Source organism: Bombyx mandarina, chromosome 13 (assembly GCF_030267445.1).
Source record: "Bombyx mandarina strain Sakado chromosome 13, ASM3026744v2".
Taxonomy (NCBI): Eukaryota; Metazoa; Arthropoda; class Insecta; order Lepidoptera; family Bombycidae; genus Bombyx; species Bombyx mandarina.
The window spans coordinates 2,066,349-2,085,708 of record NC_143220.1 but is presented as its reverse complement, the minus strand read 5'-3'; the positions used below and the strand labels follow the sequence as shown (position 1 = coordinate 2,085,708).

General features: G+C 40.3%; 1 protein-coding gene across 1 annotated transcript; it reads right to left on the bottom strand.

The window, feature by feature from the left end:
• Window positions 1-189: 189 nt before the first annotated feature.
• On the bottom strand, window positions 190-18,447 carry wgn (Tumor necrosis factor receptor superfamily member wengen). Its single transcript, XM_028182237.2, has 4 exons — window positions 18,148-18,447; window positions 16,974-17,442; window positions 12,464-12,589; window positions 190-398 (listed from the first exon to the last, which is right to left on the bottom strand). Exons 1-4 carry the CDS (start codon window positions 18,163-18,165, stop codon window positions 337-339), a joined length of 675 nt encoding a protein of 224 aa, XP_028038038.2. The 5' UTR covers window positions 18,166-18,447; the 3' UTR covers window positions 190-336.
• Between the last annotated feature and the right edge of the window lie 913 nt (window positions 18,448-19,360).

Here is a 19,360-nt window from a genome sequence, read left to right as displayed (position 1 = left end):
TCGACGAAGCTCGGTCGAATCTATTTGGAGAACGCCCGCGCGTCAGACGCGGTCGCGTCCCGCCCCAGAATGTGCGCTACATTATTTCTATAAACAAATATTTTGTATGTGCAGATAGGCGATTAGCAGATCACTATGATTAGTGACTGCTTATGAATTCGAAGGTATAGATTTCGAAAAAAAAAACAATTCTAATAAGATAAAATTTGTATATGAAAATATAGTTTTGTTTTGTGCTTCATATGCGAGGTCATTTTACAAAAATAAAATAATTTTACATGTTGACTGCGATTTGTATGTACAGTTAACTAAATTAGTTGATTCGGTGGTATTTAATCAAGACGGATGCTTCTCTTGTGTGTACACGTTGCCCGTGCCTTTTTTGGTTGGTGTTGTACCTGTAACAACAAAAACTTCCGTTATTATTCAATATTAGAGCCCGCATGAATTCGCAATTACTCGTATTATGCACAATAAGCTTTTATATAAAATTTATGTGTACATTTATTTTGCGTTCATGCTAATTGCGGTTTTGTGGCGTCCATGTTTGAATTTACGGCACGTGCACGTGTTTAGCATTCCGAGCACCCCGTGTTCCAGCCGCTAATCTATTTTGTACAAATTGCAAAATTTTTCTACTTTATGGTAGGTACCTATACAAAATTAGATTAATGAAGCATTTGATAATATAAAAAATTAAATCAAAACATTTGAGTAGGTATGTAGTAATAAAATTTGTTTAAAGTAAACGTTTTAGTTCTTGATTTAAAATAAACAGTTTCTAATGTTAGCGAGGAGGAGGTACGTACGTGGAACATGCGAGAAATTGTTCAACCAGCATTTCCAGGAAGCTTCTAACTCAGTGCAACTATGATATTCTATTCCGTCTTTATTTAACCTTCGGCGTCTGGCTAGATTCACTGTGTCTATAGTGTGCGAGATAAACAATTTAAATATGAATCGAGAATGAAGTGGTTTTTGGCGGTGCGCGAAATAAATACAATAAATCATATTTTGACATTTAGTATGTCTGTCGCTCTGAGATATTTGTAGCGCGATAAAGGGAGGACAGTGTTCTTTAGGGATGAATATTTTTTTGCTTTATATTGTAGATTTATGTGTAAAAACCATGTAATTGAAATAAAAAAATTATTTCCTGTTTTTGGAACGAAGTCAAGTTACGCTGAACTATTTGGTTATCGAATCAGTTCCTTCGAGTGTTATTTACGTGAATAAAATTTAATGTAACTCAAGCGTTTACCTTTCATGAAGGAAATTTATTGAAGCTGTCGTTACAGAGAATTATAACTACATTTAAGTAGATTTAAATCGGTACCTAGTGTAAATCTATTTATAATCCATTTTCAAAATGTATACTATATATTTTGTCTATACTTATAGGAAATAGATACATACATATTTTTTTGTAAATATGTACTAATAATGGTATTTGGTATATACACGGGGTATTGATAAGGATAGGAGTATTAGTAGTATTGTATGGATAAGGTTTACCATTTTGTCTATTTTGCCTCGAAGAAGGCGTTCCGTAGGTACAACTGATGTACATTCACGTTAGCCTTGGTTCTGGTAACTGCTTTTTGCAAGGAGGGCTTCGCGCCAGCCTGCCGTTATTCATTTCCCTAACATCATTCATATAACAATTCGAATACCTATAGGTACGCATTGACTAATTAATATGCTTAAGACACCACACTGCTTTTAATTTTTTATATATGTAAAAGTATATGTTTTCTTTGGTGTGTCATTTAGGACAGACCAGATGAAAAGTGCATATTTGTTTATGGGTGAAACATTACTTGGTATGAAATAGAAGCGTTGAGCTAACTATAGCTCAACGCTTCTATTTCATACCAAGTACCATTTTGATAATAGGATTCCATTACTAAATGGAATCCTATTATCAAAATGTGTAAACGCAGGATAACATGATGTTTCAGAAATAATAAATTGATATGGAAGAAGGATAAACCTCCTGTCTCGAGAACTCTCATTCAAAATGTTTAGAATACGACCAAAGACTTGTTACTAATGAGAACTTATGAGCACAGTGGAAGCTAACTGGTCAGAAACACCTAAGGAATTATAAGAGTTTAAAACCAGAACTGTTCTTTCACTTTAAAATAGATCTTATGCATTTGAATATAACTGAGAAATTTAGCACGTTTCAGCAATGTCATGAAAAAAAAGGGCATAGGAAAGTCCTTGTACCTATATTGTGCGTCACCCTTAGATTATGCGTAGACCAGTTCGCGGCGTACTTTGTGTTGAGGGTTTAGCGACGCTCATAGACACTAGTGTAGTTTTCACTGGTGGTAGGACCTCTTGTGAGTCCGCACGGGTAGGTACCACCTCCCTGCCTATTTCAGCCGTGAAGTAGTAATGCGTTTCGGTTCGAAGGGTGGGGCAGCCGTTGTAACTATACTGAGACCTTAGAACTTATATCTCAAGGTGCGTGGCGCATTTACGTTGTGGATGTCTATGGGCTCCAGTAACCACTTAACACCAGGTGGGCTGTGAGCTCGCCCACTCATCTAAGCAATAAAAAAAATGCGGGCTTCAATAGAAGTTTTAAAGGAAGCAGGTCGCATTACTGCTTCACGGCAGATCAGGCAGAACGGTGATACCGATCTACGCGGGCACACAATATACCATCAGTAAAGCGTGCGTGCCGTCAAGACGTGCTTCGCAAATTAAAGTAGGTATATTAGGAATATTTTTAAACACTCTTTGTGTTATTGACATCGGCCGTTTCTCTGCATGCTAAAGAACGAAACCATAAAGGGCTTTTGAACACTTCCGGAGTCGCCAGTGGAAAAGGAAACGCATTCGCAAATTCACAATGCAGGACACGACCCTGATATTGTTGTCTTGTTCCCATGCTTGATGGTACAACGCCCTATGGAAAGTTTATACCGCATAGGTACATTAGGATTTCATATGTTGGAGTTTTGTGTTTATTTTAGTCTAACGACGCACGTCAGCGACCGCTCTTTATATATTTTATGGGTTGGATCGATAGACAGTGTGGATGGAATCTATTATTGACAGCGCAAACACGGCGTGAAAGGAAGCTTTCGGCTCGTTTCCTGGCGCTGAGAGAAATGAGGCCGAGCTCAACCGGGCCTCTGGCGTCACGCTTGCTTACCCTACATCCGTTTATAATTATATCTCATTTTTTTATGATCCCATTTTCCCTTCTTTCATTAAAAACTCTTTCTTCTTACTTTATAGCTGATAGTGGCCTGCTCCGGCTTCGCTGGGGTCTTTAACAAAAATTTCAACGATATTTGACGCTGTTTTATTTATTAAATAAAATAACACTTATTGCGGCATAACTACCTAGTCAGGTCATAAATACTGTCACATGTTTAATGTAAAATAATTGAAACAAGTTTATTCATTATGTAACCATTCATATACCAAAATGAACTTAACAAAACATAGATTCTTATGACACTAAAGTTTATTCAAAATGACCTCCGTGATTTTGAATACAGGCCTTCAATCTGCGCGGCCAGTCGTCTATCGCAGCACGAACGAGGTCCATGTCAATATCGGCGGCTGCCTTATTCAAGGATGTCTTGAGTGACTCCAAATTGGAATAAGGCTTTGAGCACGCCTTTTCCTCCAAGTGTTGCCATATCTTGTAATCTAACGGATTCAAATTTGAACTGGAGGAGGGCCAGTCTTCGTGTCGGATGAAGTCGATTTCACGCGCCGCCAGCCAGTCTTGTGTGCTCTTCGCTCTATGAACTGGCGCCGAATCTTGTTGGAATACCTAGTGCCTGTTATTGAACATGGTATGAGAAACAGGTTCCACAAGGTTCGTCAGGACTGTATTTTGATACACAACTGCATTCGTTTTTACACCTTTCTCACAAAAATGTACCTCTGTTAAGCCCCAATAAGAAACTCCCAACCATACCATGAGCGAGAATGGAAAATGACCTCGTTGGACACACGGAATACGGTTGCTCGCTTTTTCACTACTGTGTGCGTACACCATATCATTTTGTTTGTTGTAGCTCTCTTCTACGGTAAAAATTTTTTCATCCGAAAAAAGAATTTCCAGAGATTTTTTCCCGCGTACCGCTTCAACAAAGCGCGGCATCTCTTCAGTCTCAGGTCCATTAGACGAGCATTCAAACGATGTCCTGTTTTTCTTCGATATGCCCGAAGCCCTAAGTCTTCATTTAACACCCTTTTCACCGTGGTTCTGCTTAACCCCATCTGAAGGGCCAACAGTTTCTGCTTACGTTTGGGATTTCTTTGAATTCGCGCCTTCACAGCTTTTATCACTGCTGGAGTCCTAACAGACCGAGGGCGACCACTTCTTGACCTGTCATCTACACTAGAGTCTTCATTGTATCGTTTGATGGTACGATAAACGAATCTTTTGGTTATATATATATCTTTTTTTTATTTTTATTTTTTATTGCCCTTGTAGGCAGACGAGCATACGGCCCACCTGATGGTGAGTGGTTACCGTCGCCCATGGACTTCAGCAATGCCAGGGGCAGAGCCAAGCCGCAGCCTACCGCTTAATACTCTCCACAAGCCTCGTTTGAAGAAGGACATGTCATAGCGCTCGGGAAACACCGTGGAGGGGAGCTCATTCCAAAGCCGGATGGTACGTGGCAAAAAAGACCTCTGGAAACGCACTGTGGATGACCGCAGTGGCTCCAGGTAGTATGGATGAACTCTACTCCGGTGGCGGGAGGTGCGATGGTAAAAACGAGATGCCGGTATCATCTCGAACAATTCCTCAGAGCACTCCCCATGGAACATACGGTACAAAATACAGAGGGAACCGAAGTCCCTCCGCAGATCCAGAGGTTCCAAACGATCCGTGAGACCGGGATTATCGACAATCCGAACGGCCCTCCTCTGTATGGAGTCAAATGGAAGAAGCTGGTATTTGGGAGCCCCGGCCCAGAGATGGGAGCAGTGCTCCACGCGAGGCCGGACTTGTGCTTTATAAAGCAAAAGCCTTTGTTCAGGCGTGAAGTACCGCTTCGCTCTGTTGAGGACTCCCAGCATTTTGGACGCCAACTTGGCTTTATCTTCCAAATGACTCCGAAACTGGACATCGCTCGAAATGTCGACCCCAAGTATCCCAATACTCTCGGAAGGTTGCAGGGATACTCCTTGGAATTGCGGCGCCATGACAAAGGGGTCCTTCTTCGCAGTGAACACGCAAACTTGTGTCTTTAACGGGTTGAATTGAACCAAGTTCAATTCACCCCATTTGGAGACTCGCCCCAGAGAGTTCTCCACTTCAGACACAAGTTTTGATCGTCTCTCTTGCACCACGCTCCGAGAGAGACTCTGATGGCCGATATATCGCGCATCCCCCGTGCTGTCATCCGCATAGCAATGCATGCCATCAATAGACAGCATGTCATTGATATACAGGATGAAAAGCGTGGGGGAGAGCACCGAACCTTGTGGAACGCCAGCGTTAATGGTCATGGTATCAGAACAGTCACCATCTACGACGACCGTGATGCTCCGCCCATCCAAAAAGCTAGCGATCCACTTGCAGAGACCCTCGGGGATTCCGTAAGATGGTAGCTTCGACAGAAGTGCCCTATGCCAGACCCTGTCGAAGGCCTTCGCGATATCAAGGCTCACAGCAAGAGCCTCGCCCTTGCTCTCCAAGGCTTCAGCCCACCTGTGAGTAAGGTATACAAGAAGATCGCCAGCTGAGCGACCGTGACGGAAACCGTACTGTCGGTCACTGATCAGCTGGCGATCCTCCAGATACTTCAGGAGTTGTATATTAATTATTCGCTCCATCACCTTGGAAAGCAAGGAAGTTATCGCGATAGGCCTATAGCTCGATGGGTCCGACCGGTCACCCTTCTTGGGGATAGGGTGCACGTGGGCAGTCTTCCATGAAGACGGAACCCTGTTAGTGCAATGAGAGAGGCGATACAAACGCGTTAGCACAGGCGTCATTTCAGGGGCGCACGTTTTCAGAACCACTGCAGGGATGCCGTCTGGCCCGCTCGACTTATGGACGTCCAGGAGTCGGAGTTCCCGCCTGACTGCACACTGTGTAAAGCAGATCTCCGGCAGGGAACTATCACACCGGAGGATGTTCGGTGGTGTGGCACCCCCGTCGTCCACAGTCGAGTTCGAGGCGAAGAGTTTGACCAGAAGGTCAGCCTTCTCTTTCGCACTATGGGCCAGACTGTCATCGGACTTGCGTAGTGGTGGGAGTGTAGACCTGCAAAAGTTACCTTCTGCAGCTTTGGCGAGCGACCAAAAAACACGGCTCCCAGAGGGATAGCTCTTCAGTCGCTCGCCAATTCTAGCAACGTGCTCCGATTTCGCCCTGGCAATAACCTTCTTGTAGGACCTGGAAGCGGCGTTATATTTCCGCCTTTCCTCTGAGATGTTAGGATCCCGACGTCTCCTAGGATCATCCCATGCAACGTATGCGGACCGCTTGAGGTGTGCAGCATCCCTGCTGGCATTGTTATACCAGGGTCTGCTGCGACCCCCAACGGGCACTTCAGAGGAGGGGATAAACAATTCCATCCCCTGGAGCACCACGTCTTTAAGACGGTCCGCACAGACGTCAGGATCAGCAGAGGAAAAGCAGAACCGCCCCCATGGGTAGGATGCGTAAAACTCACGCAATCCATCCCAATCTGCTGACAAATACTGCCAAACTCTTCGATACCTGGTCGTCGTTCGACGACTAGGACGAGAGAGTGGTGTGGCAGCACGGATAAGGCAGTGATCAGACGATCCAAGTGGAGCGTCGACCACCACACTGTATCCGGCTGGATCGGTGGTCAGCAGAAGGTCCAACAGAGAAGGCTCGTGCCCCTCAATATCTGGGACACGGGTGGGCTGTGTCACCAGCTGGGAGAGGCCGTAGGCCAAGGCGAAATCGTAGGCAGCCCGACCCGGGAGTGGTTCTGGACCCCAACCACTCTTGGTGGTGAGCGTTAAAGTCTCCAAGAACCACCACCTCCGCAGATGGGTACTGCTCAAGCACGCGGTTAGTCCCCTCTTGCACATGCTCTATCAGAGCTGAACCTGCATCACTGCTGTGGGACCTGTACAGGCACGCGTAGACTCGGGTACGACCCCCGTGATCTACGCGCAGCCACAAGAGGGACAGGTCCCGTTGTTCGAGGCTTCGTAGACGGCGACAATTTATATTCAAATTTTTCAGTATGTTAAAAATTTGAATTGGCGCGTAACCGCAACGATGCAACGCAATAACTGCAACACGGTCTTCTTTAAGCGTCCACTCCATATTTAAAAATGAGTAAAATTCTAAAAGTATACATTTTTATTTTCATGAACAATTCGAAATTCGAATTCAATAAACTTTTTTGTGGCCAGCATTCTAAAAGAAAAGTTTTTACTGTGTGAAAATACTTATGACCTGACTAGGTATAGTAGTTAGCCATGTGCTGTCGCGACACTTTTTGTTAATAAGAACGTGTTCTACAAAGTCGTACATTATTTTATTCTATCATAAATAGTTTTCGCAGCGCACGTGATGTAAAGAATATTTTAGGTAATTAACTAACTAAAAGTTTTAGTAAGGATCCCTAATTTTTCAAAAAAGATTATAGCCTATGTTACTCAGGGATAGTGTAGCTTCCAAACAGTGAAAGAATTTTTCAAATTGGTTCGTAGTTTCGGAGCCTATGCAATACAAACAAACAAACAAATCTTTCCTCTTTATAATATTAGTATAGATATATAATGAAAACGTTTATGGGAGCAGTCTTGACGTCGAACTTTAGATTTCATAACAACATTTCAAAACAAGGAAACGATAAATTAAATCAGCGTCAGTTTCCTTTATCTTAGTAAACATGTATGTTTGAAATTCTATTTCCATTTTATACTATTACTATGATATTGTACATGTTTACCTAATCTACAAATAGAAATGTTCTAAATCGTTAGAATGTGAAATATGATCAAGGTTTCCAGGCTTACAAAACACTATGACTTGAATTTTGAATTGTTTGCTGTTCAATAAGACAAGTATCTCTACGTCTTCAATATTATTCCTCTCTCACGAGTGCATGAGACGTGACAGTAATATGAAGTGCATTTTAACAACGGAATTTATATGTATATTTGATTGTAATTAAATTGCTAATGTATTTATTTATATTGATCGAATCACTAAAATATATATTTGCAATTAAATTTTTAGAAAATGTTTGCTTGTAACAATATTAACAGCCTTGAAAATACTTAACACGTATTTTTTTAACTATTTCATCGTTATACACGTTGTTTACATTGAAAACGATACAGCGCAATTCTTATGAATAAAGACCACACGTTTGATATTATTTATCCCACGAAGGGAGTGCACCCACGGAATAATAAAATCTTCGAGTTCATTGCACAATGCCGGCTCACGCAACCTTGGAGTGGCTTTGTTTTTTTTTAATTTACTTTAAGCGTTGTGTGTCGACAAAGCCTTTTTAGCTTTCGTCATTTACATAATTACATCAATTATTATGACTCGGTTCAGGATTTTATTTTAAAACGTTGCTCATACATTCAGGTATATGTATTGTACACTTGCATGCGATTAAAAGTCGAAACTTCGAAACTGGCCACATTTTTAGTGTCATATTTTCATCTGGACGACCACGATAACATTTTAGTGCGACAGAATGGCACACCCGGTAACCGTACTCGTCGAACTCGACAAAGAGTAACTCATGCATCAGCCCGCTGAGTTTCTCGCTGGATCTTCTCAGCGGGTTTCAATTCCGATTTCGATCCGGTGGTAGATTCATTCGCGAAGCAGCTGCTCTTGAGTTGTTAGGTCTCGTTCGGAGGCGCTCGGGTAGCTGTTAGCAAATCCCACCTCCTCCTGGTGAAACTGGAATGGTCACTGGGCCACCAGTGATCACTCATTAAAAAAAAGGTATGTCCCAATAACCCTAACACACAAACAACTGCCCGGTTAATAAAGCCACAAAAACCCTTTACGCAGTAGCGGTTTTATCGATTTTAAAGAATGAAAATAATTAACTGCCGCATACGTGGACTTGACTTTGAAAAGAGCGCTACTAAGTAATGATTGGTATGTTTTGATTACTTACTTAATTGTGAGTATCAAATTTTAAATTCACATTTATTCATTTATTAAAAAAACAAGGAAAGTTGAAAAATAACGCTGTACCTGTTTTCATCAGATTGACGGTACCGGTGCCTCAGAAAAATACATAGGCAAAGATTTGTTGTTATATTATTATGATGACGTAAAAAAGCATTAGAGCTGGCCCGATTTAGGTATAAAGTTGTATTGTTGTTTTCGTGTTTTTGTCGGTATGTTAAAATGTAAAATATACGAGTAATATGAAAACGAAGAACAGCTATTTATCAACAAATATTGGTGTTTGTCGAAAATCGATAGCAGCCGGAAGCGAGGACCTTCCAAGCGGCACGAGTGAAGCTCACGGGCGGAAGCATCGTCGCGGCGACAAGCCTGCATTACAAACAACCTGTAATCAACACACGTGCTGGATACACACCTATCAACAGCGGCAAGACACGACTTTCTAACAATGGCTTTAAGATTGAATGCTATTTACTGGCTAATGATTCTGACCGACGAATCTTTAAAATACGAAAGCAGGTTAGTAGGATTTACATTTCACTTTACATAAAATTAGTTAGGTATAGGTTTATAAAATTAAATAATGTATAAATCAATTCTTAATCATTTTATGTGGTTTTTACTCATTTTAGTTCCACTGTTATAAGGTGAACACGCGTGTGTCTGTGAATATATTAGATTTATATGATTCGTCTTACAAATGTTTATGCGACATTTGGTCATAAGTTATTTATAACACATAATATATTTTATACGAAGATGATTTCGGTCTTTTTTTAACAAATAGCAACAACCATCACAATAGTTTGATAGGTACCTACATAACTTCGTATTAGAGACGCTACGTGTATTAAACATATATTTAACACAATTGCAAGTATTCTGTGGCCATTTTGGAAAGTGCTCTAGGCGATTGCGACATCATTTTACAATAGTTTCTGTTCAACTGTGTCTACCTATGAACAAACTATCGACAGCCCATTAAAATTTGATCGACATTGAGCACGCGTGCGTGATGGAATCCACGACCTCGATTGATGAACCCAACGCATCTGCGGCCATGGAACGTTATTGAAACGTACTTAATGAAGATCGTCAGTGAGGCGACAGTTTCCGAATGCAATAAGCGTCGCGCATCACCACGCATTAGAAAAACTAGATGATGACCGTTTTTTTTCTTTTTTGATAGCGCCATCTTGTTGCGGTCTTTAAAGCGGTTAGTTGCCCTCAATTAAGAAAAATAGTATTATTATTCGCCAATAGATGTCGGGAAGAGTTGATTATTGAAAACACGAATAAAACAATATTTTCTGAAAATAAATCGTAGCTAGATCGATTTATCGCCCCCGAAATCCCTTGTATAATAGCCGGCAAACTTCTTGAGCATTTGTTGACGTAGTGGGGGTAAGTTTGCGCATGGTACACTCACGTGCAAAAACATTATTTACTCTGCGTCATAATGCAATTAAATTATTAAAATCAACATATGTATTTTTTTGTATATTTATTAGAACATCAACAAAAATGTAGGTTAATAATTGTAATAATTTAATCTTGCGGTAAAATAGATATTCCTTCTATTAAGTCAAAACTAGAGCTGTTGCCAGGTCTTGGTTCAGTTGAAGCGAAGCTGGTATTTGTATTTTTTTTTTCGTTATCATAATCTTGACCATCATCATCATCACTGTTTTCATCACCCGAGTCGCTATCATCGTGATTAGTCGACATAGGGCTCATCGGTGTAGTTTACAACTCGGTCGATTCGGTCTTCTTTTTTGTCTATAATTAATTATTTTTTGAAGATATTCGATTCGTAGTAATCGAATGTTACTTTTTTCAATTACCAGCTTCCCATTATTTTCTGTTCTTTTTTCCATCTAAAGCTCTTTCATAATACGTCGTAAGCTTCATTCCGAGCCATTAAAATTTATATCTTCTTTAAAATTTTCGAAGCCTTTCTACGGTACGGAGTTTCGCTGCTTGTTATGTAGTTATTATGATTACATCTTTTTATTACAGATTGAACGAAACTATCCATTCCGGTAACTTTCTTCTTCCCTGATCTTTTCTTACCCGGAGTCCGAAACACGGCGAGCAAGCCAGAGCCTTTAGCTTCCTTAATAATGCACCTAACAGTCCTCACTGATGGTTTTGTTACTTCCGAAGTCTGTTTTAATTTTTCCATATCATTCTTCCCCTGTTTTATAATGAAGCAATATACGTCGTACACCATTTTTCTACCCTTTCTTTTGAATACTACACCGGTTTGTCGCGGCATAGTGTATGTTTTATAAAAAATCAACAAACACTCAACAAATAGCAATGGCAAAAAAGTCCACAAGTAATTATAACAAATAACTTAACGATTAATAACGATAGACTTTAATAATATAATAACTTTCCGCTGTACGCAAGCGTACTTTTGGGAGCAAGCGGAGTGAGGGCGCGGTGCGGGACGCAAGGTTCGACTGATCTACCAATAACGCGCTCGATACGATTTCCCCTGCCGTCGCGCCTCACCCTCACCACCAAAGTGATCTAAAATTCGGTTCTGCGCAGTCAAGGTCATTTGCTCAAGATGTTTGCCGGTTACTATATACAAAATTTTATGAAAATCGTTGGAGCCGTTTCCGAGATTCAGATTATATATTAAAGGTATAAGATACTCGTTTAAAGGTATAAGATATAATATTTAAGATAACTAACATAACGGGTTGACCTCGAGGAGATACCAATATAAATATTATTTGAAGTGCCCACACCAGACGACACGAACACTGACGCCCACGCGACAGATTTATAAAACTACACTGGCGTGGCGCCAGTCGAACTGAACGTGAGAATACTCCAGGCCAGTCCAAGATACAGTCTGCGTAAATATAACTTTATCGGAGACCCTTTTAGGTCGCCAAAGGGAAAAAAAAGCGTCATGACACAGCCAGGACTTTCATTTGAGATTCTGCTTGACGAAATACCTTCATAACGGAGGTCAAAAAATGAGATGTTACCTCAGATCTGTTTTTCTATGTGAACCAATTCTGATTAATATTTGATTTCAATTCTGGTGCTTCTGGTCCATTTTTGAGTTATCCTTGATAATTCATATTTAATTTACTGGACTACGTTGATGAAATCTTCGTCTTATTTCGTTGAATTCAGTTTTATTTTTGATAAAATTTGTATATTTTGTTTTTAAATTTTTAATAAGAAATAAAACGTCAACAAACAAACACCTTGGAACAGGCACCGCATACATAAACGTTAATTTGTATATATAATTTTAAAAAAGGTAGTTTGGAGGTGATTGTGTGAACTCACCAAGCAGAGCTTCTTTTCCTAAGTGAATATTGCAGTATAAGTGATGATCAGTAGTAACTACGGGTTCCGCAGGCACGTCTCCACCGGACTCCATGAGTTTTAGCTTAGCAGTGAGGTCTTGAACATCTGGAAATATTAAAAAAAACATGGATAAGAGCTTCATAAGCACTATTTTTGTGACCGATGTTGGCGGCATCGTGTAGTAGAATCATTTTTAGGGGATGTCAGCATCTAGCTACATCTGATTTTTTATATTACTTTTCTCTGTAGGTACGTACCGCTGGTACTAAATATTATACAGTATGTATCCTTTCGTGAATCTTTTTCGGGGGTTTTTTTTTTATTGTTTACATGGGTGGACGAGCTCACAGCCCACCTGGTGTTAAGTGGTTACTGGAGCCCATAGTCATCTACAACGTAAATGCGCCACCCACCTTGTGACATAAGTTCTAAGGTCTACTTCACGGCAGAAATAGGCAGGATGGTGGTACTTACCCGTGCGGACTCACAAGAGGTCCTACCACCAGTAAAAGGTACCATAAAAACCAAATTCAAAATTTCTTAATAAAGCAGCGAATCTGTTACATTGTTCTGGTTCTAATTTTGGTGTAGATGTATGCAACAGAAAAACCGTTAGCTATTGTTACGCGGGCGGTCCGCTACGCCGGTCTAAATTAGTAGTGCACATGTTCAAACAAACTCGTATTGTTTACACGGAGTGCGTGCTCGTTCGTTGTTGAAATGAGGTCTGTTTCTTCCACTGAGATTTATCGACTTCAAGAAAGGTTTCACATACATATTGTACATTTCAATTAGCTAACTGTATTTTTTTCTGGTTATTTTCGATGGAATCGTTACAGGTTATGGATCAAATACATAAAACAGACACAGCAACATCCACATAATTTTGTTATACGTATTTATATTTTTTATAAGAGCGGTCGTCGATTTTTTTTATTGCTTAGATGGGTGAACGAGCTCACAGCCCACCTGATGTTAAGCGGTTACTAGAGCCCATAGACATCTATAACGTAAACACACCTTAGAACTTATATCTCAACATAAGGTCTCAAGTATAGTTACAACGGCTGCTCTACTCTTCAAACCGAAACGCATTATTGCTTCACGGCAGATATAGGTGGGGTGGTGGTACCTATCCGTGCGGACTCACAAGAGGTCCTACCACCTTAACAGGGTCGAGAAATTAAAAAAGATTTGAAGGAAATAAATAAAAATGTTTTGATTTTTAACAATCAACGTTTATTTTGAGTACGAAATTTTTCGTTGTCACGGCATATATTTAGGTACTTGCTTCTTTTTTTATTTAATAGAATTCAACGTTGTTGCCGAGACACCTAACATGGCTACGACATGGACACAACAAAGGACACAAGAGTAGTACTATCGTCGCACAGGTAGTATTTGATTAAGATGCGCGACAGCGATGGGTCGTTAACAGTTACACTCCACTTCTGCGATTACACCATCTCGCCGAAGGAAGTGGCGGACTGAGAAAGAGAGCTCGATGTGCTTAGTGCGAGTTTTTTAACGCTCTCTTTTTTTTCCCTAGCTATGCTGATAGCCTTGAGAGGCTATTTCAGCTTCGCCCTAACGTGTGTAGGTGAGCTCACGGGGCTCAAACCGGAGTGTTGCTAACACTGACCCTAGCAAGAGCAGAGCTTCGCAGAATCTACCACCGGATCGGAAACGCGACCCACTGAGAAGATCCGGCGAGAAACTTAGTGGGCTGTGTCTATGGGTTAATTCGCTCGTCGAGCCCTTCGTCTCAAGCGACGGGTAGTGTTCTCGATAGCGTAAAAGTTAGCTCATATTTGTATGGAATGGGATCGTTTGACTACGTTTGCCGTTAGGGGTGCTGTTCCAACTGCATACAAAATTGGGTTAACTTATACTCTATCGAGAACGTTAAAAAACTCGCACTAAGCACACTTATACATCCACACCGATCCGCTGCCGCCGAGCCACGGGCATAATAAATAAGCCCGGCTCCATCGCCAGTAAATTTTATGGCCCATCAGCCTTGCGGTTGTGTTAACTTATGAGAGCTAACGCTATCCGTCACTCGTGACGTCCTTGTGGAAGAGGCACTTATAAAGGTGACGGTGTTTCGTTGGATTCCTACAGACAACGCTATAGTACAGAAAATGGAGTGAGGACCCGTCGATTTAATATACCGGCGAAAAAAGGTGTGTAAGAAAGTTAAAGATAAGTCGGTCATTTGAACTCGACCGATGATAAATTTGTTATTTTAGCTTATTGATATTCGCAAGCTTTCCAAATCATTGAACATGCGGGGCGGAAGTCTCTCGAGTGTTTGCAAATACCATCGTTTCTTGAACGAGAAGATCATACACCTCGTGAAGCAAATAAAAATGATACCTTCATCTCATTTTAACAATGAACCGGGACAAAAACCAATAGTTTTAGCACTTCTAGTATATCGTGTTTGGAGATTGATTCTTATTTTCTAACTATCAAAATTTTGGAATGAGGTCATTTTTATAGACTACCTACTTATTTTAAGTTAGACCGAAATTAGCTCCTCGGATTCTGTTATTTTATTTAATTATTTATTTAGTACCAATTGTAGGCAGACTGTCAGCCATTTTATCAAGTTAGCCGTATAACTGTTTATCTATTAGTAATTAAAAATTAAAAAGCAAACCGATCTGAGAAATACTAGATGCGTGTAAAAATGTAATGTATACCTACATACTCTCTTAAAAACTAAAAATACTATCTGAGTACATTGTTGTTGATATTCGTCAAGCGTAACCCATGTCTGGATAATAAAAAATGCCACCACTTCGAGGTCGAATGATCGAATCGTTAGTCCTGAATAAATAAACTATAATTTATGCTCCGTTGAACATGTTAACAGTGCGCGAATTATTCTTTTTACATATTGGTATATGTTCAGTGCCTATTTCGTTTCAACTATCCCCTTTTTTCAAGGTTCCGTAGTAAGTGGCAAAAAATTAATGATTTGAAAATTTTGTCCATATCTCGGTTCGTATGGCAGCCATTACATAAACATCTTTCTGAACAAATTTATACTATCATTCACTGAATATTTTTTATTACTTATTTACTCCGCTGGCTCAACAACGATGTGTATCGACGACCATCTCGGATATCATTTTTGTTGTTTAAGCTCATTTTATTACTTTTGGATGGTTCCTTACATTATACTTACGCTGTCACACAATGTTATTTGGAAATGACGAACAATATAGTGTATCTTAATTCACCTCCACAAAGTCATTTAGTCTTATTTATTTATTTTTTATTGGAAATAATTATTGTTTGTATAGGTACTTAGTTTTGGTAAGTGAACTACGAAAAAAAGGAATTGTGGGCATTTCATCTATTTAATGGAGAAACGAAAAAAAAAAAACAAGTGCGTGAAAATTCAAGTAGAAATATTTGAGAAAATCGTTAAAAAAGTTATAGGAACTGCAATTGTCAGATAGTTTGGCTGTTTATATCTATACCTACTAATATATAAATCTACAGTGGTGTTTACGGATATTCCGTTATAACTACTGAACCATGCATCCGATTGACTTGAAACTTGCTATACATGTCGAAAATACATGTACTTAATGGATAGGCTAATATTTATATGAGTGTTGGACTCCCTACACCGGTTGTGGGGGCGTTAATGATGAGAATCGTTATGGGGGTGAGAAAAAATAATGTTAATTTTAAATGCCCAGCGAAGTGCTGTATAATAACATGCTATTCCGGAAATTTTCATTATGTTTATTCAAATGTTTTGGGGGATTTCTGTTGTTTGTTATTGTTATTGATTGCCTTTACAGTTCACCAAGGTGAGTTCGAGGGTTCAGCCGGGAGTGGAAACATTTAAAAGCTGTCGGAACGTTTCTAAGGGAGGCTTAATATGTAGTTTGGGTTCGTAAGATGCTCAATGGAAGCAGTTATCTCACATTCATTTTATGAAATTTTTACATTGATAAAATAGGGATAACAAAATGGTGCGTCGCTCTTGCTGTGTTATAAAAAAATTGAAATAATAATAGAAACCCTAGATAAATGTGCTTTTCGATGTTCTTTTCTATATGATTAACTATGAAGGTTTCATCCACACCGATGTAAAAAATCATCAAAATTCTCCACATATAGTGACGATTTTTTTAAGTGTGTTTTTAAGCGTCTCAACCATCGATATATTACCACATCGATGGTCTCAACGCTTAGTTCGCGAATACTCTTGATCATACCTATATTAAATTAATTAATAATATAGAGTTTTCTATCGCAGAAGGACAAAGTAGAAGTAGTATTATTGCACAGTGATAAATCCAGTAAATACAGAGTACTCAACGGTAGGCAGCAGCTTGGCTCTGCCCCTCGCATTCCTGAAGTCCATGGGCGACGGCAACCACTCACCATCAGGTGGGCCGTATGCTCGTCTGCCTATAATAAAAAAAATAAAAAATTCATAATATATGATTTGCACCCCTACCTGATTTAAGCGCCCGTTTTATTACCTTCCATTGCTTGGCATGGTACAGTGACATTACTAGCACCACGAGAAAGAAAACGACACATCCACTCGCGGCCAGGGTCAAACTGGTAGTCTGTAGGTCCCACGTCACTTCACCATCGCTATCTTTACTCACTTCACTATCATAATCCGTGTACTCGTAGTATTCGTCATCACTGACGTCATTGTCTTTAGTATCACCCTGAGCGCTTTCGAAGGGCCATATCCCTAGTTCGTAGATGGACTGGCAGATGGTATCCCGGTACACTTCACATGGGTATTTGACAACGAGGCGCAGGGTTGGGTCACAGTGCGTGCACGGGGTGCAGGTCTGGTTCTTCTGGTCCCAAAAGCTACGCCCCCGCTCACACAACCCCCCGCCCCATACTTTGCCCAGTGCCAGTGTAGCGACTAGCACACATAACTTTGTTATGTCTCCTTGCATTACCTGTTGAAAAAATAAAAAAATTATGAACATAATTTTGGTGGTGTGACCTCGTGTGTGTCCGCACAGGTAGGTACCATCACCCCGCCTATTTCTGCCGTGAAGCAGTAATGCGTTTCGGCTTGAAGGGTGTAGCAGCCGTTGTCACTATACTGAGAACTTAGAACTTATATCTCAAGGTGGGTGGTGCATTTACATTGTAAATGTCTATGGGCTCCAGTAACCACTTAACACCAGGTGGGCTGTGAGCTCGTCCACCCATCTAAGCAATAAAAAAATAAAAATAAACATCAAAATTCAAGAACTCTTGGGACATAGTCATTAATTTTTTTCTATCTTGCTACATAACTTTATTAGAGAAACCTTTGATTGTTTATAAATTTTAAACAGTGTCAGAGTTGCTGTTTGGTCCCAGACGTATACATTTTTTGTTTCTCATTGCCGCCGCCGCGGTGTCCGCCGTTCATCAATTAGTTACGGCTGCGAACCACAGTCCAATGACTTAAAAAAATGTCCATTAATTTTCTCCTCAATATTTTAACTTTAAATATAACGTATGTAGTTAGTGTTTAATTTTTTTTAAATATGAGCAATGCAATTCATAAAATATACATTTCATGTTTTGTTCAATTTTTATTTTATGAATTAAATATTACTATGTAAGTAAATAATTGTAGTTTTATATATTTTTTTTAAGCCTTTACGTACCCCAGCCCTTATATTCATGTAGGCCGTCGAGTATTCACTGAGGTCCACATCTCAATAATTACATTCTTTAGAAAGTTCACTTTCACCAAAATCACAATTGCATTGACTGAGCACTGGGCTTTTTACAATTAATGGAAATGTTAATTTGTGAGTCGTTAATGTTATTATGAATGATTTTTAACAGGACTTTGCCCAAATCTCGATCGTATTTTTCGCGTATACACTAGCCCGTTCGCTGATAGCGACAAGCGAGGCACTGAGCGCGGGAAACGGACCGAATGCGGTCGTAGATCGTTCCTCTATCCCTCCTCCCGTCTTGAAGGATTTACGTTTCATGAACTTGATTAACAACACCAGGGATGAGAGAATCTCCGATAATAACACATGTTTTATCAGAACTAAAGAGATCAGTATGTTATTTTGGATACTGTTTCCACATTTAAGCCAATGAAACTGCCATTTCAAGAAAAAATATTAAACATATTTATTTTTATTACCTTTAAATAGAAAGTAAAAACCAGGTATTCAGTCGCATTCAAAATATGTATGTATAGATATCGCATTCAATAGATGTATGTATGACTCACCCGAGGGTAAGTGGTCACTGTCGCTCATGGACATCAGTTCTGCCAACGTCACAACCTCGTTTGAAAATGGATATTTCATAGCACACGCAAAACGCCGTGGAGAGGGGGTTCATTCGAAAGCCAAATGATACGTTATAAAAACGATTTCGGGAAACGAACTGCGAACTCCAAGTTATTCAATCCCGTTTTTGCAGGATAGCCGTCGGAGCCGCGTGGTTCGTCGAGAACGTTGACCTCCATGATGACCTGGACTTAGAGTCCATCAGTAAGTATCTACAGTCGGCATCGATGCGCCACTTCGGCAAAGCGGCATGTCACGAGAACCCTCTCATCGTAGCCGCCGGTAACTACATTCCCGATCCTGCGGACAGAATGGAAAGCAGTCGACGTTGCCCAAAACACGTCATTTCGAATCCTCCCGATCCACTAACGATGCTTTTAGGTGGTTACCTCAAGCACTGGTCATCGTTCTCGGCGAACCCGTCGCTTGCGACGAAGGGCTCGACGAGTAAATTAACCCACAGACACAGCCCACTGAGTTTCTCACCGGATCTTCTCGGTGGGTCGCGTTTCCGATCCAGTGGTAGATTCTGCGAAGCATGGCTGTTGCTAGGGTTCGTGTTAGC